Source organism: Serinus canaria, chromosome 2, assembly GCF_022539315.1.
Source record: "Serinus canaria isolate serCan28SL12 chromosome 2, serCan2020, whole genome shotgun sequence".
Lineage (NCBI taxonomy): Eukaryota > Metazoa > Chordata > Aves > Passeriformes > Fringillidae > Serinus > Serinus canaria.
The window spans coordinates 5,889,567-5,915,746 of record NC_066315.1 but is presented as its reverse complement, the minus strand read 5'-3'; the positions used below and the strand labels follow the sequence as shown (position 1 = coordinate 5,915,746).

The following is a 26,180-nucleotide window of genomic DNA, read 5'->3' as shown; positions in this document are numbered from 1 at the left end:
CCACCCCCTGGCCTGATCCACTTCCCTAAATCTCACTCCCCAGCTCCCTCCACCAGTCCCTGCCCTATTTGCACTTCCTGCAACCCCTGCCCCTAAACCCCCTAAGCCATCCCTGCCCCATAACCTGCTCCATCGACACACAGCTTCCACCACCCTCTTCTCCTTACTCTTCTTCTCCAGACATTGCCCCTAAAATCGACCCCTACCCCTAAATCTCCCTTCTCCTGAACCTCCCCCCTGCAGCCCCTTGCCCCAAAACCTGCTTCTATCCACACTGCCAAGTTCTATCCCTAAATCTCCCCTTTCCCCTAAACTTTCCCCCACACCACCCTCTCTGCAAACCTGCCCCTAACCGCACATATCCTCCACCTTGCCCTGCCCCTAAATTTTCCACCCCCAAGCTTCTCCCACCAGTCTGCTCCACTATCCCCTGCCCCATTTGCATTTTCCCCACTCCCTGCCCCACAGTCTCTTCCTGCCACCCCATGCCCCTAAACCTGTCCCTATCTACACACACTCTCTGCCACCTTCTGGCCCTAAATCTCCATCCCCAATCCCCTGTGCCTAAATCTCCACTTCCAGCCCCTGCCCCTAAAACTGCTGCCATGTACACATCCCCTCAGCCACCTTCTGCCCCTAAACCTCCATTCCCCCACAACCCTCTGTTCCTAAACCTGCCCTTATCCACACACACCCTGTGCATACTTTTCCCCTAAACTTCTTCCTCCAGTTCCTGCCCCTACACCCTCTCCCAGTCCTCCCCCCAGCAGTGCCCTGCCCCTATCTACACACACCCTTCTGCTGCCTAACTCTGCACTCCCACCTTCTGCCCCTCTCCACACACACCTCTTTGCTTCTTTATGCCCCCAAATCTTCACTTCTACCCTCTGCCCCTAAATCTCTCCTCCGCAGCCCTCTGCCCCTAAACCTGCCCATATCCACAAACACTCTCTGCAGCCCTCTGCCCCTAAACCTGCCCATATCCACAAACACTCTCTGCAGCCCCCTGCCCCTAAACCTGCCCATATCCATGGACACCCCCTGCGGCCCCTACCCCTAAACCTGCCCATATCCACACCCTCCCCCTGCCCCTAAACCTGCCCATATCCACACTGATCTCCTCTGCCCCCTTATGCCCTTAAATCTACCCATATCCACAAACACCCTCTCCAGCCCCCTGCCCCTAAACCTGCCCATATCCACACTGATATCCTTTGCCCCCTTATGCCCCTAAACCTCTCCTCCACAGCCCCCTGCCCCTAAACCTGCCCATATCCACACACACCCTCTGCAGCCCCCTGCCGCTAAACCTGCCCATATCCACACACATCTCCTCTGCCCCCTTAGGCCCCTAAACCCGCTCATATCCACACACACACTCCGCAGCCCCCTGCCCCTAAACCTGCCCTATATCCACACACACCCTCCACAGCCCCCTGAACTTGCCCATATCCAAACACACCCTCGGCAGCCCCCTGCCCCTAAACCTGCCCATATCCACGCACACGCTCGGCAGCCCCCTGCCCCTAAACCTGCCCATATCCACGCACACGCTCGGCAGCCCCCTGCCCCTAAACCTGCCCATCCCCACCCTGCCCCTGCCCCTGCCCCTGTCCCTGCCCCTGTCCCTGCCCCTCTCCAGCCGGGGCTCCCCGCGGGCGCGGCCGTGACGGGCAGCGCCGCTCCCCACTCAGCGCCCGCGGAGCCCCCGCGCCGCACCGCCCCCTCCAGCCCCTTTGTATCCAACATCCGGGTTTCCCCGCTGGCTCCGCGCTGGCTTCTCCCTTTTTTTAGAAGCCATTTTGGACGCGGTTCAGTTTTTTTTTTTTTTTTTTTAATTATTAAAACAAAACCCCAAAACAACAACAACAACAAAACCCCAAACCCCATCAATCCTCTCTTTCCCTTCCTCCTCCACGTTGCGGGGTTTTTTTTAATTTCCCTCTCCCTCCTCCCCATCCCGCACATGGCACCTCCCGCCGCGCCCCCGCGCCCGCCGCCCCGCGCAGCCCCGCGATGCCGCGGCCCCCCACCGCCTCTTCCTCCTCCTCCTCCTCCTCCTCCTCCGGACCCCGCGGCCGCCCCGCGCCCCCTCCGCCGGCCCTTGCCTGCCGCTCCGCAGCCTCCCGCGATGCGGGGTCCGTACAAACCGCGCACGGTCCCGCTGCCGCCGCCGCCCCGCTCGCTGCCGGCGCGGGGAGCGCGCGTGGGTTGCGCGGGGAGGAGGAGGAGGAGGAAGGGGGGGATGCGCGCGTGTGCGCGGGGGAACGGGGGGAGCGCGCAACCCGCGCGCGGCTGCGCGGGCATTGCGCGGGAACCGCGCGGGGTGGGGGGGGGGGGCGTGTGCGTGTGCGCGCTCGCCCCTCGCTGCTGGGGGAGCCGGAGGGGCTGGGTTGGGAGGAGGAGGAGGAGGAGGGGGAAGGGGAAGAGGAGGAGGAGGAGGAGGAGGGGGAGTCGGTGTGTGGTGCACGCCGCACTCCCAGCACAAAAGCCCAGGGAAAGAAACTCTTGGAAAGCTGGGAGCGAACGGTGGGGCCGGGCAGGAGCAGGTCGAACCGTCCGGGTCTGTTCGTCTCCACTGGATAAATTTTGCAACTGCGAAGGAATTAAATCCGATTTTCTTGTTGTTGTTGTTTTTTTTTTTTTTTTTCCTTATTTTTCCCACCCCCTACTCCCAAGATTTTTTTCTTCTTTTTTTCTTTTTGAGAGCGAGAGGGAAGGCAGAGCCGCGCTTCTCCCCCCCGCCTCTTTTCACGCGCTCGATCTTTTTATTTTTATTTTTGTTTCCCTTGGGGTAGAGGTGCACCCGAGGAAAAGAAAAAAAAGTAAAGGACTATGTTTGCTTCGTGGCTGACTTTCGCCGTGCTCTGGGGAACTTTCTGTGCAGGTAAGAGCCTTTCGACGTGTTTACCTCCCGCTCGGGCTCTCGGTCGCGTCTCCAAATGCAGAATTGAATGGGCCGTGCGGTTATTTGCAGCCACCCTCCAGCACCCTCCGAAACAGAGCACCCGAGCTGGGGAATCCCCCCACCGCTGCATCGGCTTCGTTTCCTTTATTGTTATTATTATTATTATTATATTTTTTTTCTTGTCACTCCTTCTCCCTCCCTCTCCGTTTTCTCCCTGCTCGCAGGACGAGCCTTCCCGTGCTGCTTTTTGTTCCCTCCAGGCAGCCTGTGGGAATTTATGGCAATGTAAACACGGCGCGATCTCGAGGAAACTTTGCAAAAATGGGCATTTACTTCTGGGCGGGGGCGTGGGGGAGAAGCCGAGGATGTTTCGTGGGGGGACAAGTTGGGAGCAGCGGGAGGAGACCTGGGGTCGCTCCGGAATGGTGCGGGGTCTCTCAGGTAGTGGCCATGTGTGCGCTCCGCTCCTGCCGGGCTGCGGTTGTGTAACTCGGGGGGGTGTGGGGGACCCCCCTCCACCCCGAGGGGACCCCGCTGTTCCCCTTTTCCACCCGGGACGCCGCAGTCCCGTAGGGTTAGCACGGAACGAGCCTATTGGGGCTGCCTGGCTCCGCGGGGAGTCGAGAGAAAGTTGGGAAAAAGGGGGTGTGTGCGGCGGGGGGCGCCTGGGGAGCATCCCTCCGGAGGAGGCTTCTGCGGCGGAGGAGGGTGTTTATTTTGTATCTTCTCCATCCCATTTATTTTACGGACATGGGCTACAAACTTCATCTCCAACCTGCGGGGTGCGCGTCGTGCCGGGGGACGCGGGTGGAAGTTCGCCCAAAGCCCGAGCACGGCCGGGGGAGTTGGAGGGGACACCGGGCAGCGCTTGGGGACGCGGGGAGGGGTCTCCAGGGGGTGCCCCATCCCGCAACCCAGGGGGGGGCGGGAGCGGTCAGCCCCGCTGTGCTGCCCCCAGCACCTGAAAACGCGGGCACGTTGGAAATCCCCGCGCTCCCCACTTTCCCTCCTTGTTTTAATTATTCCTTATGTTATTGTTATTATTTCCCCTATTCTTTTTTATTATAGCTGCATTTTCCTTAGGAGAAACCTAAGGAAAATGCAGCAATTTTGCCTCCCCCCCTCTTGCCTGGTCACCACGACCCCCCCGGGGCTGAGCCCCCCGCCCCGGCTCTGGGCAGTGACTTGTTACGTCCCTTCCATCTCCCGGCCGGGGGCTGGAGGGACGCGGGAGGGGTGCGGGGCCGGGAGGGGGCTGTTTGTGGCCGGGGGGTTCCCGGGGGCAGGGTGCGGGAGGCAGCGATGCTGCAGCCGTGCCTGCTCCGCGATGGGCAGCCGGGGAGTTCCCGGCGGCTTTGCCATCACCCATTGTGCGGGTGGGGGCCAGGGGGGGTTTCCCCGCGTGTGCGGGCCCGGGTCCGGGTCCCCCGGTCCGGGGAAGGCGCTGCCCGGCGGAGCCGCGGGGGGAGCGGGCGCGGAGCCGGCCCCGGGGCGCTCCTGCAGCCGGGCTTCCTTTGTTCCGAGTGCCCATTAAATATGCGCTGCCACCGCCTGCCTCTGCCATTACCCGCGGTGCCAGCGCTTCGTTATTTTTTTTTAAGTCACACCGAAAGTGCGTGCGAGTGGCAATAAAAAGGGGAGCGGACAATAAAAATAAAAAAATAAAAAAAAAAAAAGGAGAAAATTTAATTTCTTAGTGAGCAAAGCCAGCTCGGGCTTTTTTATCTGATGGCTGGGACACTTGTACGCAGCTTTGTTTCCATGTGTTGGGAAGGGGGTTGTGCGGGTTTGTATTTACATAGCAGTGCTGAGGAGAGCAGGTATTTTGGAAGGAGGGGGCGGGGGGGGTTTGTGTGTGTGCCAGCAGCATTCCTGGTGCTCGGCGTTGCTATCATCACAACAGCTCTCCTGGCTGGAAAATTCTATTATGTGCATAAAGGAGATTTATGGTCAATGTATTTTCTTTCCATATATCTTGGAATCCTTTTATCTCGGGTGATTCAATAAAAGAGATGGCTTCCGGATTTTTTTTTTTTTTTTTTGGTTTTGTTTTTGGGTATGGCGTTGGATTTTTGTTTGGTTTGGTTTTGGTATTTAACCTGATCCTATGGCTGCATGCACAGAGTGACTGAAATCTAAGTTGGAGGGGGGGGAAAGGCAATTGCTTAAAAAAAAAAAAACACCCTGAAAGCTTCTTAAATGTATCATGTTATGAAAAAGATAATCTGACAGGGCATACCTATGCTGAATTTTTCCTCACCCCACCTGAAAATACAATAAAGAAACCCCAGAAAATGAATATAATTCTGTTTATTCGGAAAGGTCCTTTTGAATCACTAAATCAGTGCATGAGCCATTCTGTAAATCCCTCCCTTCTTTAAAAGCCTTTCTGCCTTTCTTGTGATATTTATGAGTATTTATCAACGTGATCGTTATTGTCCAGTTTTTCCTAAAGCTGTTCAGTTTAAAAAAAAAAAAAAAAAAGGAGAAAAACAAGCTACAAGCTGAGATACCCAAAGTTGGAATGTGTTGCTGGGATTCAGAGCACTGGGCTTTGCTCAAAGTATGCCTTTTGTGTGTGTACATGTTAGGGCTCTGTGTAAGTGGTGGGCTTTTCGAAAATCACTTAACCTCCATTGTTGATGCTTCTCATCTCTACCTTGGCTAGATGTAACAAAGCAAGCCCGGGTTGCTGTTCTTTAAAAAAAATAAATCTGTTATGCCTAGTTTTTTGGAATATTGAGGATTCATTGAGGAAAACATTATGTTTATTTTTAGCCCTTTGTTTGCAAATTCTCTGCAGCCCAAATGTTCAGAAATCATGTTTTAATCGATGAGCTTGAGAAAATACAGAAGGTGTAAAAGGATTTGTCTTGCAGAATGCATTGCTAACATGTTTTCCAAGCCATTGCATTACTTTTATTTCGGTGCAAGTTTAAGTAATGCCATGCAGCAATGAACTGTGCTGCAAATGGATCTGGTCTCCTCTTTCACTGTCTTGTATTTATCCTCTTGTGCTTGAGAAAGGGAATAAAACTGGCTTCATTAGCTTGCTAATTAAACACAATGAAGTGCCTGGCCCAAGGTTAATGGCAATGGCCTTTAAAAACACAAAACTCTTGAACAGGTGTTTGGCATATATATTTTTTTTTAATCTGCTATCAAATCTAGATAATTAGACCACCGACAGAACCACTGTCAGAATTCTGTGGAGAAGAAAGTGCTGTGTTAGAGATGCCAGTGATCAGTGCATTATTTTTAGTGACATTATTTATAAACACCTCTCCAGGTCCTGCACAACCTGTGGTTTAGCTCCCCCTTTCTCCCCCCTTTCCATTTCGAAGCATCTCCTGCATCTTCCCTTTGGCTCCTGTGGACCAAGCAGCATTAAAAATCCCGGATCCCTGCACCAGAGCGAGGGTCTAACCCGAGCTGGGGAGTTAACTAAAGTATTTACAGGCTGGAATTTCTGCCATTGCTGGTGCCTTTGAGCAGCCCGTGCGGGCTGTGCGGCTCCTGCCCGCTGGATGCGATGGGAAGGAGCAGCCAATTAAAGCCGCGGGCTCGCAGTCCCGGCGCGGAGCTGTCAGCAGCCTCCTGTCCACTCTGCTCTCCATCAGCTCAAACACGCTTGTCAGGCTTTTTTGTGCTCCGTGTGACGCAACAGTTGTGGACCTCCCCTGCTGACACTGAATAGATGATAGAGAAGAAAGAAGCAGGCCAACCTCACTGTTTTTCTTCCCCCCCCCCTTTTTTTTTTCTTTTCTTTTCTGTTTTGTTGTTGTTTTTGTTCTCCTCTCTCCCTCCCACCATTCTCCCCCTTCTCCATGCACACACTCCTCGCTTGGCAGATCAGCCTAGGAGGGCTCCCTGGCTTCTCCAGGGCACAGGTTGAGATGGAAGAGAGCATCTTTTGAAATGTTGGTGATGGAATGATGGGACTGGTCCAGGAATCCTGCTGCTGTGCTCTCCACGGGATGGGTCCTCCTGCAGAAGTGTTGTAGGTGTAAAAGGAACCAAGGGATGCTTATCTTTATTTATCAAGGGTGAAGGAGGTGGATGGCAGAGATTTTTTGAGGCTGGGCACCTGTCAGGGCTGTGTTTGTGTGCTCTGCCCAAAGTCAGAGTTGCCTGTTCCTAGAAAGCCATGACACCTTTAAAATAAAATAACTAGATGTAACAAAGTTACTCCGTGTTTAGCTCCTTGTAGCAGGAGGCGTTTTGGCTGTCATGTTCCAGGACCTGCTTTTAGAAACATTTCTAAAATTTAGTGTTAAAGTAGTTGACTTTGTGGTGCTGCACTAGAATAGTCAGAATTAAATGGGATTTTAGGAGCAGAGGACCTTTCAAGCCCCATTAAATGTAAATAGAAATGACCTTTCTATCAAACACACCCAGGACAGTGGTCTAAAAGTTGTGAAAGTGTCTTGCTCACCCCCAGCTTCTGGCTCTGCAGGGCCCAGGCAAGGAAGTACACTGATGGTCCTTGGAAATCCGTGTGTCCAGCCCTGTCTGTTAGCACTGGAGAAGTGTGGCTGAAATTTGGGAAGGGTGCAGGTAGGGGAGAGAACCTTCTAGCGCTGAACAGTGGTCTAGACCCAAATGAAAGTCCTGATGGGGTTGTGCCCTCAGGCAACTGGAGAAGTGCTTGTGCAGTGAGAAAGTCTCATGGAGGCAGCTTGGCAAGTCAGGGTTGGTCGGTGCTGGCTGCAGAATTCACATTTTCTTGCTAAATGGGCTGGAGGAGCCATGTCACCGAGGCAGGTGGCTGAGTTTCCCAGGTCCCTTGGTGGGCACTGAGGTGGGCACTGAGGTGCTGTGCCTTGGCACCAGCGCAGCACCCGCGCTCCAGCACTCTCCCTGCAACAAAACGTTGTGGGAACTTGGGAAATGGGAACCAGGGAGTGTAATCTCTGCTTTAAAGAGGTGTTGTCTTTCTCTTTTATCCCTCCTTGGCCTTTGATTTTAAAACTAGCAGGGGAGTGTGATTTTCCTGCCTGGCCAATAGCACTGCCTGGATCTGAATTATTCAGTGTAGCACTTGGCATTCTGCACCCTGTTCCCACTTAAGCTCTTTTTCGCCTGTTCCTTCATGTGGAGATTTTCACATCAGTGAAATTGGATGTGTTTAAGAGAGGTGTTTGTGGCCGAAGTATTCACCAGCATAAGCTCTGCTCTTCCCCTTCCCTTTCCCCTCCATTAACCACTGAGGATCAACTAATGTCTAATCTCTTCTCTTCATTATTACTTCATTCTGAAATAATTTTGTATGTCATTAGTCATTTGTTCCTTTAAGGTATATTAGAAAAATATACATCAGTCCCCCCCAGTCTTCTTTGTAAGGTTTCTTGGAGCCACTGAAGTCAGAGGGGCAAAGAAGTAAATTAAAAATGAAACACTCTGAAACACTCTGTTTTGCAGACCCAGCACATTTTATGCCTAGATTTGAATATAACTGTTGGTCTTTTTTGCCAGTTTCATGTCCTTTTCTCTCTGTCATCTTCCTCCTTTACTATGCTATAGCTTCAATTCAAACTAAAAGTTAAGAGCAGCAATTGTCAGTGTACACTGTAAAATAATAATATGCTTCCCTCCAGCACACGAGTGCCTCTTATTTTGCCAGTATTTGAATCTTTTATTCTGATTAAGTTATTGCATGTGGCATTGGTCCATCATGCTACTTAAGAAAAAAAAAATCTGTTGCTGGTGTCTAGGTGCCTCAGGAAAATACAGCTCCTCTTTTTGCAAAATGCTGTTTGTGTAGAGAGAAGGTCCCTGCCCCAAAAACCCTGAGCAGAGGGGCCAAGAGAGAGAAAATTCTGTCTGCAAGTGCTCCCTGCTGTATCACAAACTGGCTCAGCCAAGGTCACACCCAATATTTTGTACCTGTACTGAAAGAATAATCTGCATGAAGAAATGTTTCTGTCTGGGGTACAATTTGGCTTAAACCTGAGTGTGCTCTGTCCACTTTATGAAATTTTAAAATTTCTTTTCTTCTGGTGGCTGTGCTGGAGGTGGTTGCTGCATTTATAGTCTTGGAGAAATCCTTTTCTCTTAGGCTGGGCTGCCTGCAAGCAGGGACCGGCTCATACAGGTGTGCACAGAGAAATGCAGAGGAAGGAGCAGCCTGCTGGTGCCTGGCTGGAGGAGGATGTGAATGCCCAATGGGAATGATGAGTTTCTCATCAATAATTCCACGATTTCCACCTCGGTGTGCGTTTCACCCCAGATTCGGTTTCGGACTTTGGGGGAGCTCTGCTCAGAGTGTGGCACAGCCCTGGCTGCAGAGCAGGAGGCAGCCTGGGCCTGGAGAACCCCTTTTTGCCTTCATCATGGGTTTGGGGTGTATTTAGGAGCTGAAATAAACCTTTGGAAGTGTTTTCTAGAAGTGAAACTTGTACCTCTGGGTGTTTAATCTGGGAACATAAAAATTTACCAGCTATTCCCTGGTGGGAGTGATTTCTCTGAGATCTTGAGGTCAGTGGCAAGGACATGCTCCCCATCCTCCTGGGCCCATGGCTGGTGCTCTGACCACCTCATTATCCTGTTTGGTCCACCTGGAATTAAATTTGCTAGGAAAAATAGAATGTTCTGGTAATTTTATCAGACCAGAGGTATCATTTTGGATTTTTTTTCTCCTGTCTGAGTCTCATAGTAATGTATAGTGTGTGAATGCCTGTTCTTTAAATAAAGAGAATAAAACACATGAAAAGATGCAGTGCTTTACAATCTGAGCTCCATTAATTTTCACTGATGTGGATACCAAAGCAAATTTAGATGTGGATTTTGAACTGGACTTCTTATGTCTAATAAGTACTTTTGTGTGACAGAGGGAGAAGAATAAGGTGCTCCTGGGAGCATAGGGGGTGAGTTAATCCTCCTCCAGTAAAGCTGGAAATGGAATGTAGTGCTGTCAGTTTTATAGAGAAATAAACAAAACCTGGGGGAAATGAGTGTGCCTGGCACTTTCTGGACCAACCCCAAATCCCAGACCTGTGCTGAATGACTCCCAAAACACAACAGCAAGGGCTGTCATTTAAAAAATTCCATAGTAGCTGACACTGTAGGGTCTTAGGTGCTGTGACTGCCTCTGCATTTTTTTAAATTATTTGTCTTATTTAAAGCTTTTCCCATTATAGAACTTGTTTTCTTTGTGGTAGCAGAACTTGAAATTTTCTGTGTGGTGCCAGTAGTGCTAATGCAATGCTTCTTCCTAATTTATTTCTCTAAGGTGTGAGATGATAAGCCTTTGAGTGGATGAGAGGGATAAAGTTAGCTCCATTTGTACCTGATCTATCAAATGGTCAATCTAGGTCGCTAACTGTTCTTTTCTTCGACATTTAGCTATTTAAAAATGCCTTGTGAAATGGGTGCAACCTCTAAAATTTGGCTTTTAGGAATATTTTGCTTATACATAATTTACCTCTGCTGACTGCTTTGAATTCCTGGGGAGGGAGGAATGCAGCCATGGCTCTGAAGTGAAGAAATGTTCAATCAAAACTCGTCTCCTTTTTGTGACTTTTTAAAAGTATTTCAGAAAAAGAGAATATTGCAGGGTTTTTAAGCCCTTTTAGTGCTGTTCTTATGTTTTGCAGTCTCTGGATTGCTTCTGAGGGCTGGTGGCTGTTGCTGCAGTTTGGCTGAGCTGTCTGCAAACTCCCCCCCCCTCCAGTTGCTCTGTTTGCTACTGGTACTTTCCTCTTCTGGGAAAAGAGGGAATTTGAGTTTTGCACAGTTGATGTCCAGGCCTTTCTCTGAGGCAGCAAGCTGAGCTTTACAATAGCAAAGTTGTGAGGAGGCTGTGGCACTGGCCTTGGAAGAGCCAGTGAGCTTTGTAGGCACTCAAATACGAGAAGGCATTGGCTTTGCTTCAGACCTGTGCATTGGCACTAGATTTCCAGGAGTCCCTTACTCAGCAGACAGAAACTGCTGTTGATTTGGGATGCAGCTGCTCAGCCAAGTCCAGCTTTGTGGTTATCCTGGTGGTGGCTTTGTCCTCACTCTTGGGACAACCGAGCCATAGCAATGAGACCTCCCAGCTCTCTTCTTTCTCCAAATCTTTATGGTTTGGGGTTTTATTTCCCCTCAGGATGGCAACTGGAACAGTGGGATTTGTCTGGCCACTTTAGTTCCTGAGAGTAATTAATGGGTTAAGAATGCTCATTCCCCTGTATGTTTGCAGGCTGAGAAATTCAGTTGTCCTTGGGTTTTTGTGGTGAGAGTATCCAGTTACAGCCCAGCAGCAGCTATTGGGCAGCTCTGGGGTGCACAAAAGTTTGAACTCATAATCCTTTGCTTTCACATGCACCCACAGCTTATCAGGCACTTTTAGTTTTAAAGGAAAGCTTCTGTTAAAGAAGCACATTCTTACACCTGGGGTAAGGCATTTTCCCAAATGCCTTTTGCAGTTGTGCTGGAAAACACTCAGCTGGCTGGCTCCTAAAAAGTGAGTTTTTGTGGTGGGCAATAGGCACTGGTGCTGACACACCTGGAACAGTTCCCTGCTATGAAATTCCTTTTTATGTCAGGAGCCTGGGATGCAGATAAGGCTTAGCACAGCCTGAAGCAGGATGGTGCTTTTTGAAGCTTGGTGCTGCCTGCCTGGGATGCTGGCACTGGCTGCTGCCAGGTGTGGGGTGGAATTGAGAGCCCAGGTCTGGTGAGGATTCTGGAGCTGTGGCATCACCATCTCTGAGTGGAAGCTCAGGTGGGGATGCTGCCATGGGGTGTGCCCTGCCTCTGAGCTGTCTCATTCCTGCTCCTGGCCTTCCTTTGAAATATTTCAAAGACAAATGTTTGAAAAAAACCCCCAACCAAAACACAAAACCCAGCTTCCTTATCCCCAAAAAACACCTGGCAACAATCCAAAACCCATGGAGATGAATGAATAGGCTCTTCCTCAAGCTCCTGGAGCATCTTTGTAAAGTGAAATCATGAAGCTGGGCCCTGTGGAAGGGCTCAGTAATAGCAAGAAATTCCTGTGTAGGTTTTAATCACCTTTTACAGTGTTTGAAACAACACAGCGTCCCTCCAGTCCCAATTTCCAGGCTTCTTTGGGTCTGTGGTAAAGAGCAGCAATGCCTGATGGAGCCTTCTGATAAGCACACTTGCTGTCCCTGGGTGCTTCCTCTCCTGAGTACAGCTTGGTGGCACAAAGCTCATTCAGCCTGGGTTTTGTTGGATGCTAAAAAGAAAAGAAGAAAAGGGAAAAAACACCCAGCCACCGAATGTGCTGTCCCCAGGGCTGCTGTCTCCTGATGCCCTGACACTCTGCCTGTTCACATTTGCTGGAGATTGGCTGCATGTGCCCATTCCTGGAGGGTGTTTTAACATTGATATTGTGCCTTAGATAACTATGGGAGTCTTTAACAGCCAATTTTTATTGCTGTAGAAAGTTTCCTCTAGATACATAGCTTCTGCTGTCATCTAATGGGACAGAGTTAGTGTTGCTAAAAGCAAACATGAGAAACTTTCTTTTTTTTTTTTTTTTCTTTTCTTAATTGGTAATAGAATTTCCTTTCCCATGCAATCGCGTGGGGATCGACTGGTTATTATGTATCAGCTAAAAGAAACCCTCCAAGGTAACTGTGAGCCTCAGAGGTAAATGAGATGCAAGTGTATCTGTCTGGGTAACTGTGTCTGTGGGCTCCTTCTCAATGAATCCCTGGGGAAAGAAGAGACCCTGGGCGGGGGACGTGCCCTTCTCCTGCACCCCTGAGCTGCCCCAGTGACATCCCCAAAGCTTTTGGTACATGGAAATGATTTTGAATGTGTTAACGTGCACAGCTTTGAAGTGTGGTGCAACAAAATAAAGTTGGCTAAAAATAGGTCTGGATATGAAAGACAGGCAAAAAGTGGGAGGGGGGGAGCTGAGAGTCGTTTTACAGGCATTGTTGATAGGATTTCAGGGTCCCGAGGAGGGAAGATGAATGTCTTTCTGTTATAGTAACAGCTGCTCTCTGTCCATCGGGATCCAGTGTTTGCCTATCCAACTCATAATAATTAAACAAAAGAGTTATTTCATAGCAGCCTTGGTGGAGGGTTTGTGTTGGGATTTTATCTTTTTCGATTTGTACTTTTCTTCGTCTAATGCAGAAAAATATAGAATTAACCTCTCACCTGGGCTGGGGCTCAGCCCTCATCAGATCTGTTACAACTGTCTGGTGACTGGGCCATTCAGAGCTATATTCATTAAACAAACCAAAAAGAAAACAAAAATCATTAAGTTTCTCTATTGCACTTGTTCTTTGTGAGCTTTCCAGGGGTTTTGTGTCCTGAATGTGTGATTCAGGTGTTAGTAGCTCCCTAGTATGGCCACTCAATGGAATATGCAGATTTCTTTTCTTCTTTCCTTTTACATTTTAGTGATTTACACTCCCCCACCCATCCTGAGAGCCAGGAGGTCTCTTGTCTCAGAGAAGAGACAAAAAGAAGTCTCAGATGCAAAGTGTAGCAGCACTTTGGGAATGGAACTGCACTTTGGGAATGGAACTGCACTTTGGGAATGGATCTGCACTTTGGGAATGGATCTCCTTTGGGTGACTTTATCCTGATGCAGTTAACTCTGCAAAACCCCTTGGTGTGGCTCAGTCCTGGGGGCAGAGATGTCCAGAGTGAGGCAAGAGGTCCTTACTCGGTACCTTCTCATGTATTCAGACACAACTTTTAACACAGTTTGGGGTTGCAGCCTCCTCTTTGCAGAACTCTCCCACCATGTTCTGTCACCTGCCCCCGTGGAGGGTTCCCAGAAGATTGCACCTGGAAATTGCTGGTTTGTCCCTTCTTTTCATCCCAGTGGCACAGCTTTTTTAAAAGGCATGCTGAAGCTACCATTCCTTGAAGATCACAGGCTGAAATTTATCCACTGCTGAAGCACCACAAGCAGCTCCCTGATGTCCAGGGCTCCTATCACAGGATCCTTTCCCAGGTTTTAATGGAATCCATGCCTCCATGTAGCTGCCTTTTGAACCCTGTCTGTTAATTTAATACCATTTACCCCTCTCCAAAGGAGAGCAGGCCCAGTTGGATGGTAAGGTTAAAGCCTGAGCTGTGCTATGTTTATATTAATAATTTCTACTGGTGAAATATGGATCTGAGACTTTGCTCATTCATTTAAACCCCATAGTTAATAGGCAATAGTGGAAATGTACCATGTGCATGATTATTGCAGTGACCTGATTTCACATGCACTTATCTTATCTGACTTCTGATTAAAAAAAAAAAAAAGAAAATAGAAAAAGAATTATATATAAAATTGATTTTGGGAGCCCTATGAAGGAGAAGGAAACCACTTATTTCAACCCCCAAATTCCTCTGAGCTGTAGAAACATTGTCAAAGTAATTGTAGCCTTTTCAATTTTTTTTTCTGCGTAGATTTCTTTCTGTGTAGTCTCAGAAAAACTGTGCTCTGTTGATGGATGTCACTGTTTTTTTACCTGTGACAAATATCTCCCAAGGTATTGTTTGAGTGATGTAGAACTGGTTCATATGTAAAATTCTAGGTTCTCATGAATACTTTATAATGAATATGTGCATGCCAGGTTTTTCTGGATTAAAGTGTTATACCTTTAGAGGTTTGCTGTGGGATATCATCTTAATAATTTTTGCTGTAATTTAATCATCTTAATTAAAACTGCATTGAATTGTGGAAAGTAATTTGGTCTGGAGAGCAGTGGGGTTCGTATTTGTATTTTTTTTTTTGTCTTGTTAGATGATGGTAATGGTCTTGGCAAGTTTCTGCTAAAAATTAGCACAGTGTATAAAAACTCATGTTGCCAAGTTAGTTCAGTATTTCTCCAGCTAATTGTGGCCTTGAAGGGTATAATACAAAAGGTCATCTTTGTTAGTGAACTGCAGGCTTCTCCTGTGAGACAGAAATCCATGTCCTTATCAAGGATGAAATCTTGGCTCCTTGGTTACACAATTGAGCTTTGCTATAATTTGGACATCATTAGGCTCTTTATTAAAGCAGAGGAACGCTCTAATCAATCTTGGTGCTTTCTTTTCTTAAATGTACTTCTGTTTCTACATTCACATTATGGCTTCCCTTTCTTTTCCTGCTCCATGAACCCCATGAAGGAAAAGGGTCTTAAAAATGACATGGGATGAAAAGTTGCTGGTTTCCTCTTTTTGGGGCGTTTCCTTCCCAGAAACCTTCTGATTGTGACAAGGGTTATGAGAGCAGGATGTTCAACCTCCTCATCTTGTCTTGAGACGTGTGAGGAGACATTATGGAAAGAGCAACCACTCAGTTTGGTTTGTCCTCTTAAACAATAAAAAAAACCCTCATAAAACTCCACAAAACCAAAATTTATTAGTGGCTGGCATTACTTTTGCTTTAAACACAAACAAAAGGGGTTTAATTGCTTTTTTTTGGTGGGAAAAAAAGCCTTCTACCCAAGCCAGATTTGTTTCTGTGGCACACGGTCATGGGGCAGAATTGTAGGGGAAAGAAAGAGGTTTGTATTGTGCTTTTATCCCTTTTTTTGTGTTCTGGGATTTGTTTTCACTGGGATGTTGGCACTCCCAGGAACGTATTTTTGTGGCTCTGACTTGTGCATTGTAAAGCATAGCCAACGCTTGCCATTTCTTTGTTTGACTGCTGTTTCTTTAACCAGCAGATATTTTTCTAGTTGGATAGATAAATGGCTCTTTCCCAGTTACTGGCAGTTAGATCTGACTTTGCACAGCTATAATAGTTAGATCTGTTCTTCATCAGAGCTCCCTTCTCCAGGTTTTGGAGAGTCTAGAATTTGGTGGCTTCCATCACCTCTGTCTGGAAGGAAGACGTGACAAACACTGCGTAGGTTTGCAGTCAGTCCGTGTATGTGCTGTGGCTCTGCTCAGATAACACACTACACCTTTAAAAACAAGTGAAAACTGGAAAAGGGACTGTGTTCTGCTGGCAGATGGAGAAAGCTCTATCCAGGGATTTTGGTATCTAGCAACTTCTATTCAGGAGTCCTATTTTCCCCTGAATCTGCTTCCAGGGGCTCCCAGCCTCACGCTGCTCGCTGTGTGATGCATGCTGAGGTGCAGAGTGGCACCAGGAATGGGCTGTGCACCACCTCATTTACAACCCCCTGGCTGGTGCTTCCCCAGTTCCTGCCTAATGGATCCACGGGCTCTTCAGGAGCTCTCCCCTGGACTCCCTGGTTGGTGCAAAGATTTGCTCTTTGGGTAATTAGGGGAACTGAATGGTTCTGCTCTGGAGGGGTGAGCTTCCTCGGGCTGCGAGTTTTTAATGAAAACTTTAGGTTATGAATGTGTCATCATCTCATTACTGCTCCTTACTGCGTGGCATCCTGTTGGTCTGAGGTAGTTTAACTGTCTCCAGCCTAAATTGAGTGCTGCTTTTGGTATTTATAAACTCCACAACTGTTCAACCAAGCCAAATCTCCCATTTCAGCAATGGCAGCGGGGTTGAAGACAAGGAGTTGTCTCTGAGGAATACAGTCTATTATAGGTTGGGTATAAATCAAACTCTGACTTGTGGGTGTTGGGAGGAAAATTTCCTTGGGGACTAGTAATCCAGAATCAGCCTCCTATAAATCTGCTTGGATTTTCTCCTGAAGCATGTGGAGGACTGGAGAGCTGATTATGGATGTAGACCATGGGTCTGGGAGTGTGAAATACTGCTGCTCATCCCCTTCCATCACCACGCTGGACAGACAGGTCCAAGGAGAAGATTGTTTCCAGTGTGGTAGAAGTGATGAGTTCATTGTTCTGTTCCCTCCCTCCCTCCCTCCCTCTCTCCCTCCCAGTAAAACCTGCAGGCTTGGCTTTAGATATTGGGACTTGAAAGCAGACAGCAACAAATATAATTAGGTTGTTTTTGTTTTCTGGGGTTTCAGGTGCAAGAATGCACATAAATCATGTTTTTGTGCTTTTCTGTATTTCTTTTTCCCCTTCCTTGAGGGCTGTAAAATATTTTCCCTTAAATGAAAAGCAATGTTTTACATCTTCTAAATGACCCTGAGGGATGAAGCAGCAAAAATCCAGCTCCTCATGAGATAGTGAGAAATCTTGGGAAGGAAGAACAGGGGCAGGAACCGAAGCCACCATATCTGCAGGGACAGGTTGCCTCTGGTCAGCTGGAGAGAGGCAGTGTTTGCTTGTCATTGCTTGCTTTCTTCAAACAATGAGTGTTTTTGTTGTTTTATGGTACCAGCCTGTTTGCAGCAGCTCTCTTGGTGCTGCAGGATCAGGCACCTCCTTTAAGGTGTTGGACTTGTCCCTGCCTCGTGTTGGTCACCTCCTTTTCATACCTGTGTCCATCCTGCTTTGCCCAGTGCTCAGGTGCAGTGTTTACAGCAGGCTTCTCCTAATGGGAAACATGGCCAGTGGCAAGTGATACATGAGCTTGGTTTGTGAGTCTTTATTGACCTTTTTCTTTTATCACTTCTCGTGCAACTTGCCTCCTTCTCTCATTAGCTGGGTTGTTTTTCTTTTTGTTTGTGTCCTCTCCACCTCTCTTTCTCTTTACAAGAAGTTGTCTGTTCCAGCTTCAGTAATTGTTTCCTCGCTTACCAGAACAAAAGCAGCTGAGCCTGAGGTTTTTTTGCTTCTGTGTTTGCAGGGATTTTGCCAGGGTATTTTTATGGACACTGCTGCTGAGCTCATCAGCAGTGCTGGGCAGGAAAGCCAGACTCTGGTACAGATGAGACATCTTTACAGATTTTTATCTCCAGTTTGCAGGGAAGGGCATCCTGAAGTGAATCTTCTCAGTTCAGTAGAGGAGAGGAATGATGGGGGCTGTGGGCAGGGACCCTCTTACAGCATCTCCATCACTGGAGAGATCATCCTGCTGGGAGGGTCCTGTCAATCCCTCTGTGTTTGCAATGAACCCTTCCCTTCCCCTCCCCAGGTGCCTTTGCTCCTCATAGCTGGAGGAGCCTACCTAGAACTGGAGGAACTTGTCCCTGCTCTTTTTCCCCACTGAGGCTGAACCCTCTCCATTGCCCAGAGCAGCAGTGGCTGCCCCATCCCTGGAAGTGTCCAAGGCCAGGTTGGACATAGCTTGGAGTAACCTGGGACAGTGGAAGGTGTCCCTGCCATGGCAGGGGATTGGAATGAGATGATCTATAAGGTTCCTTTCAACCCAAACCATTTGGGGATCTTCTGGCTCTCCTATTGGGATTCTGGTGGCAACTTGCCATTGGTCTATTCTCCTTAAAACCATGTCTGATAAAAGCTTTTTATGTATGTATGTATGTATGTATGTATGTATGTATGTATGTATGTATGTATCTATCTATCTATCTATCTATCTATCTATCTATCTATATCTATATCTATATCTACCTACCTACTATCTATCTATCTATCTATCTATCTATCTATCTATCTATCTATCTATCTATCTATCTATCTATCTATCTATCTATCTATCTATCTATCTATCTATCTATCTATCTCCTAAGTAGATGTTTGCAAGTGGATGCTTGCAATGTTTTTTGCTTATTTCTTTTCCCCTTCCTTGTCTTCCAAGAGCCCTGGAGGGGAGCTGAATCAAACCCTCTGGCTGGAGCATCCCCTGTCCTGGGCTCATCTCCTCTTCCCAGCAGGATCACACTTGCCACATTTTTTTTTTTTTTTTTTTTTTTTTTTTGCAGTGCCTGCTGTGATTAGATCCATTTTGGCTGCAATTTACAGACATTGCAGGGTCCTCTTGTGTGACACTCATCCCTCCCCCATCCCCTGGGTATCTGGGACACCATTATCTCCTGCAGCTCTTGTTTGGAGGAGGATGAGCTGTCAGGAGCTAGATCCCAAACAGACAGCAGGTAGCTGGACTGAATTGAACTGGGAATGCCCTACTAACCCCCTTCTCCCTCCTCCTGTGTCTTTGGAAATGTCTTTTATCTGGACTGTAAATTAAATTATTGTTGTTGATGTGGCTTCAAAGAAGCAGCAAGAATGAGTTGATGGGAGCTCCTGAGAGAGGTCTTCCACAGAAGCTTCCTCTTAGTAAAATATTCTGGCATCTTTTTTCCTTTCTTCCCTAATTTATTTCAAAGTTAGAATGGAAATAATAATTCAGTGTTTTCAACTTTCATGATACATTTATAGAGAAATAAAAGTCCTATAAATGTCTGAAGTATTATCTCTTCTTGCAGGCTTCATTGTAAAAATATTTATTGAGGTTTCATGGGCTTAAAGTGTTGTGGTCAGCACCATGAATGTAATGGTTTTGTTTAGGTGTTTTTTCTTCAATGGCACTTAAAAAAAAAGCCTCAAAACCAAAACAAAGCAAGAAAACCCTAGTAGCTTGTTTCACTGGCTGTCTACTATTTATTTACCACAGATGAATCTGAAAAGGAAAAGCAGCAGTTCCTTTCTCTTGTCAGAGCTGATCTAGCACCAGAAAATAAGTGTTTAAAATAATACTTGGGTTTAGTGGCATACAAAATTTGTTTAAAAAAATAAGGAATAAAAGGAATAGTTCTGTGAAGGATGTTTTTCTTTGCTTTGTTGTTTGATGGGTTTTTTTTGCAGGGGGAGGAAGTGTTGGTTTTTGTTTGTGTTTTTGTTTGTTTGGTTTTGTTTGGGTTATCACAGTTTTGGAGCTTTAGAGGGTCCAGTTCCCAGGGAAGAGAAGGAAGGGGAAGATGGAGCATTGACATGATTTAGAGAGGAAGGAGTGGAGTAAGGGGAAGATTTGCAGGAAGAGAGACAAGGCAGCCTGTCAGTGCTCCCATTATTTTTGGTTTGTCCTCTTCTGCCTCCGGATCTCGATATCACATGACTTAACACTGACAAATGGAGCACTTAACATTTAAGGATGGAGCACTTCTCCTATGGGGAAAGGCTGAGAGAACTGGGATTGTTCAGCCTGGAAAAGAGAAGGCCTTGGTGTGACCTTGTGGTACCTCAAGGGGCTGCAGGAGTGCTGGAGAGGGGCTTTAGGGGAGGGCATGGAGGGGTTGGACAAGGGATAATGGCTTTAAACTGAAAGAGGGGGAATTTAGATTAGGTATAGGAACAAATTCTTCACTGTGAGGGTGAAGAGGGTGAAGGCACAGGTTTCCCACAGAAGCTGTGGTTCTCTGTGGATCCCACCCCTGGGAGTGTTCAAGGCCAGGCTGGATGGGATTTAGAGCAACCTGGCTCAGTGGAAGGGGGAGGCTGAAACTACATGATTTTTGAGGTCCTTTCCAACACAAACAATTATGTGATTCTATTATTTTATGGTGTCTGCATTTTGTACACGTCTGTTTATCCCTCTGCCAAACCCCTCCTGCTGAAATGTTGGCTTTCACCCCTTGGGGCTGGACAAGGGACACTCAGGCACGTGGGGGTGCAGGAAGGTGGTGGCACACACTGGGGTGTGGACATGCCAGGGGGTTCTTGAGATTCCCTGGGATGTGAATCAGTGATTATGGAGTAACAGGGAGGTGTTCCTGAGCATTCTCAGCACTGATGCCCCTTTGAATTCCCCCTGGAGATGCTGATGTTTCTTGTCAGACTGTGTAGCTGAGAACAGGCACAGGGCAGTGGGGCAGTTGTGGGTACCAGAGCAGACCTGGAAATCCCCTGGAGATACAGGGGGGAAAGCAGCTTGAAAGTTATGTAAGTGTCTCAGGCTGATATCTTTTTATGAGATGTAGCTACCTAAATTTTTCTTACAATTTCCTTCTCTGTAAAGGCATGAGGCTCAACCCTCTTGTGAGCTGTGGTGGCATTTAGTCAGGCCTGGATGCTGGGGCTGACACAAATCAGATTTTGGTGCAAGAGACAGACTTTCTGCAAGTGACTGATGAACTAATTCCCCATATTTGTCAGTAAAAGTACAAACTCACAAATCTTGCCCCTGTGTTGGCCAAGAAAAGACAAAACCCAGTTGTGGAGAGTTTCTGTAGCAAGGATATTGCTCCAAAACCCAGCAGTGGTTTCTTGTTTCTTGCCTCTCCAGAGCACATTGCAACTTCTCCTCAAGTGGCTGTGGTGGCTGACATAAATGTTTTTCAAGTAAAAAAATAATATTTTCTGCAAAACACGGAGGTGACTGTGTGTGTGTGCAAACCTTCCCTCTGCAAATGAGGTAACCTGTGTCCTTCCAGGCTTCACCTCAGCTGATCTGTAGCACATGTCCTTCAAGGTAAGCTGGGTAAGTGGCTGGCAGTCAGAGCAGAGGAAGAGAAATCCCATTTGAGGCTGACCTGATGCCATCTGACATTTTGCTTATTTGAAAAGAGGAGGTTGGAAATGGAAGTGGGGTGGTCTGGAGTTGCTTTAGACTCTTACAACATATTTATCTTCAGGTTAAATTACAGCCATGTAAAATGAGGGGTTTTTCACTCTATGGTGAAGATTTATTCTTCCATGGGTCTCCTAGGTTTGTTTGGGTCCTTGACATGTTTGATGCCTCACTTGGAGCATGTTGTGATGCTATTGTGTACTTAAACTTGTGCATCCATTCTGTCAAACAGAAACCTCTGCTTAGGATTTATGGATGATGTGGCTGGTGCATGTTCCCTTGTAAGTGGGACCAATACATTCTTGCTACCTTTTTAGCCCTCTGTTGTGGAGGAGCTGCAAGTTTGCAGTGTGCTTCCAAGAGGAAGGAGATACCAATGCATCCTCCTTGTGCTCCAGCAGTCCCTCCCCTTGGAAGCATTCAGCCAGAGGTTACAGAAAATAAAGCACCTCTCCATCCTGTAGGTTACAGAAAATAAAGCACCTCTCCATCCTGTAATTATATTTTCTTTTCAATGAGGTCCAGTATTTTTAAGCCTGGGTAGGACTTTCCAACTGCTGCTTTGCTTGGTTTTCTTGGTCTTTGTGTAACAGCGTTGGCTTTGAGGCATGGTGATACTTTCTGTTGACTCAGTGCCAGGGTGAGGGTTTCTGAGCCTGCCATCCAGCTTTCCATGACTGCACAGTCTGGAGCGTGCCATCAGCAGGCAGCAGATCCCAGCGGTCCCGCCTTGGCGTGGGAGCTGTTGGGTGCCCTGCCCTTATTCCAGCTCCTGGTGCTTGGACTGGCAGAACAGGTGCAGAGATGTTGGAGGCAATGAAATGCCTGTCACTGGGAGCAGAAGTTGCTGAAAGATCGTGTTTTTCTCAGTTTTCATTGGCACGTGTGGTGCCTCCAGGAGGAAAGGCAGCGACTTCTCCGTTCATTGCGCTTCCCAAAACCCAGCAGCTGGCTGGTGAGCTGGCTGCTCCTCTGTCCCATCTACACCCCCTGGGTGCAGGGGTGTGCTGGGCTGGAGTTGCATTTCTCATTGTGCTCTCTGCTGGGTGCAGCCCGAGTGGGAAGAGCCAGAAGAAAGATCTGGTGGTCCCTGTCCCACGAGGACTCAGGGAGGGGAGCTCTGCAGCCACAAGGAGCCAGGTGCTCTGCTGTTACTCTTTCTGCCCACAACCCTTCTTCAGTTGCATCTCATCCAACATTCCTGATCCTCCCTGTCCCAACACTCATCTCCCTGATTCTCTGCTGGGTGCCCTTTGAACCACGCTGTAATCCAGACTTTGGCTCTGTGTGGTCTGTGTTCCACCAGGCTGTGGGACAGGAGCCACTCTCATCAGCACCGCTGTGGCCTTAGGGACACCCACACAGCCATCCCCCCCCAGATGGACCTCAGGATGGCCCAAAGGGCTGTGGGGAGCAGCAGGAAGGTGAAGAACATTGGGGATCTTCAGGGCAGTCATCCCAGGGAAGCAAGGGGGCTTGCATGCATTAGGAGGGTGCACATGGTGGCTCTCCCTTACCCCTTGTTTCCAGGCACTCGTGTGTATTTGGGAGAGGCAGTCAGGATTTTCCTTCTAAGAAATAACTACTTTGAGTACAAATCCCTGTGTGGAAAAGCTGCTGCTGTCCTGCTAGAATCACGTTTGAGAGTGCCATCTAATGTGAAATCACAGCTGAATCAAGATTTGCATCTTTATTTTCTTTTTCCTTTTTTTTTAGTTTTGTTGGCATTCCTAAAAATCATCCAGACATTTTCTCCTCTTTAAAAGCAGCAGTGCTCAAACCTCTCCAGCTGCCGTTATGAAATGAGTGAGTTATTCTAGCTAAATTGAGTAGATTGGACTGGAAACACTTCTGGAAATACTGTGCAGGTTGTGGACCAGCTGTTGGCAAAACCAGCCAGGGTTTCATGCACATAGTGGGTCCCAAAAAAAGAAACAGCATTTCGCCATAGTTATTTCCCCCCACTATTTATTCTGCTACAAGCACAATCCTGCATTTTTTAATTAAAATTTGAGCTGTGTCAGCACTTGGAGAGGGCTGTAAGTCTGCAGCATGAAAGGGCAGTGATTTCCTTTGTGGTGGCTGGTTCTTGTGCCTCCATCAGGCACTTGGTGGCCTGAGACAATGGCATGTGTGAGGGGACTGAGTGGGGAGAGCTGCTTTTCCTCTGATAGCAGAGTTTTCCTTGTTTTTCCACACCCTGGTGAGGTGACTCTTCCTCTGCTGTGTTCAACTGGTGGCCCAGCATCAGAGGGAGCAGAGGAAAAGTTTGCAGTGATGGAGATAACTCAGCAGAGCATCCAGTGGGGAGCAGGAGGGGTCCACTGGGGACAGGTACGCCCGTGCTGATCCTAATCCATCCTGGCACTTGTGAGCATCTCTGTTTCCTCTCGTGGTCTCTCCACATCTGCCTCAGTCTAATGCTCTCAGGCCCAATCCAGTGTCCTGGAGATTTTCTGCCTCCCCAAGAGTTTATCTGAACCCTTAATTAGGGCAGTGGTTGTGCACTGAGGGCTCGCCATCCTCCTCCCCTGCCCAGCATCTGGGGCAGGGCTGGGGGGCTGGAGGGGGGCTGAGCACAGGACAGCCACACAGGTTTCTGAGTTACTCTTCTCTTGGATGTATTGTCAAAAAATTATCCCAGCAGCATCTCCTGTGGAGTTTTATCTTCTTTTTGCTTGGGATTAAATGTATGAGAGGGTATTTCTTCTTTGTACTAGGATGTTTGTTAGTTTTTATCTATATTACATTCTCATATCTTTCACTGGGAAGAATATTATCATCAAGAAAAATGGAGAGAGCCAAATTCTTGTTTGTGAAGCATATGTCCTTTTTGACTCCTTAAATATTTCTTCTTCCCTGTTTGAGTCGCCTCTTAATCCATCAGTTTTTTAATCAGGCACACACAGAGAGGAATTTTGTTCTTGTTTTCTTGCTGCACTTGCTTGTTTTCTGCTGTCAGGTACTCACCTGGTTCAGCTGGAGGCAGCTGCTCTGCCCAGGATCAGCAAAGTCCAGACACAGCCTTGCCACCACTCTGGGGTGATCTGCTGAATGAATCCAGCTTTAATGCCATGATCTCAGGGGTGTTTAGCTATTTAGGGCCACAGAGATGATTGAAGGGATGAAATACCTCCTCCCTAAGGGAATTCTGAGAGATTTGGGATTGTTCAGCCTGGGGAAGGCTCTGGATGACCTTCAGTATCTGAAGGTGGCCTTCAATAAATCTGGAGAGGGTCTTTTGACATGTGATGATAGGAGAAGGGGAGATGGCTTCAAAATGAGAGAAGGTTTAGATTGGATATAGGGACTAAATTCTTGAGTGTGTGGGTGACAAGGCTGGAACAAGGCTGCCCACAGGAGGCAAAGTTGGATGGGGATCTGAGCAGCCTGATTTAATGGAAGGGTATCCCTGCCCGTGGCAGGGGGGATTGGAAATAGATCATCTTTAGGGTCCCTTCCAACCCAAACCATTCCAGGATTTCTATGATATTTCAACATAAGGGGGACCTTTTCCCCAGCTTTTCCTAGAGGAAAAAAATCTCCAAATGCTTTAAAGTGTTGTGATCAAGAGTCTGTAACTTCCTCCAACCAGCTGACCAAGAGGGTGACAGGGGAAGTGCTACTGGCTGCATCCCATTTGCTGCTGAGCTACTAAAGAAGTTCTGAGTCCTTAGAACCACTTTGAAACACTCTTTGCAGATTAAGAGGTTCCTGTCTACACTGAACATAGCATCTAAAAGCAAAAGAAGAGGTGGATGCCAGCCCCTCTGTCCTTCCACAGAAAACCTTGGAAGTGCCACATGTCCTTGCAGGCTTGGCCAAAGACTTTGCTTCCATTTTGATGCACTGGAGCAGCAGTGGGATACTGGGAGAGTTGGCAGCTCATTTCTTGTTGCAGAGTGGCAGCTGTGCAGAGCAGACCCACAGCTGACTCTGCAGCACCAAACTAAGGTTTTGAAGTGTTATTTGTGGTCTAACACCATGTGGCTTTCAAGAACATCTTTAAACTAGGCCATACTCTGATTTTGGGGAAGGCCAGGTGATGGGGAGCTGTGACAGCATCCAAGTAGGCGTGTTGTGCTGGGAAGGCAAGAAACTGCATCCTCCTTCCTGTGCTGTGAAGTTTGCTGGAGATAAGACACGCACAGTGTTTGTGGTGACATGGTTAGGTGACCTCCCTGTGGGTGAGAACCCCCCTGCTTTGCCTCTCTGATGATTTCAGAGGGGTAGAGCAGTTGTTACCTTGTGGTAAAAATAAAATTTTGAGGAATTTTTACTCTTTAGCTGCTTTATCTTCGTTTATTTTGCAGTTTGAATGAAAACACCTCGTTTCATTCTGCTGTGCAGGGAGTCAGAGACCCTGCATTGCTTGTCTGGAACCCAAAGGCACTCAGGAAACTCCCAGGAGAGCTTTACAGGGGTGTACTTGGGACTGTGGCATGCTGATACCCTGCTTCAAAATTCCATGTGCACTGTGGCTGGGGATTTTTGCTGGGGACTCCACGTGCTTTGGAAAGCACTGCTCTGCTCCAGGCAGGAAAACAAGGACCTGAGGGGGCTCAAATTGCTGTGATCGACCTCGGAAATCCTCTGCCTGGCCGTGCTGAGTGAAAGCCTTGCTCTTGGCGTCGGTGGGGAGGGATTTCACCCTTTGGAAATGTTTCAGAAGCATGAAATGCTGTCCCTCCCAGCGTGCCGACCGCGCTGGGCTGGATTTTCCCCCGGCCCCCTCTCACCAGGGGAACTTTTACACCTGCTAACATTTTCCCTTGCTTTTTTCAAATCTGCACGATCAGCATAAATGGCTTTCTCTTCTCTCTCTCAGGTGTAAAAAGCCATTTTGAGTGGCCGGTGTGCTTTCCAAGGAGTTATTTAAGCACAGTAGGTCATCAATGTATCGCACATATTACGGCCATGCCTTGGCATTTGTTTAGCGTTTGTAATCCAACACCCAGCTGCTTCAGCCTCAGACTCCAGGCAGCTATTTAGTGCTTCAGCTTGTGCTGAGGAATGCATTGTGGTGCTGTTTACTTCATTACGTGCAGGCTCAGATGGAGTACAGTGAGCTTT

General features: G+C 47.8%; 1 protein-coding gene across 1 annotated transcript in view; it reads left to right on the top strand.

Annotated features, from left to right (window-relative positions):
- The first annotated feature begins 2,407 nt into the window (after nt 1-2,407).
- ACVR2B (activin A receptor type 2B) overlaps nt 2,408-26,180 on the top strand; it is a 109,893-nt gene continuing 86,120 nt past the window's right edge. Inside the window, exon 1 of the mRNA XM_009085790.4 lies at nt 2,408-2,887. Within this exon, the coding sequence (XP_009084038.1) occupies nt 2,836-2,887 (52 nt within the window). The 5' untranslated portion in view covers nt 2,408-2,835. The remainder of the gene's footprint in view (nt 2,888-26,180) is intronic.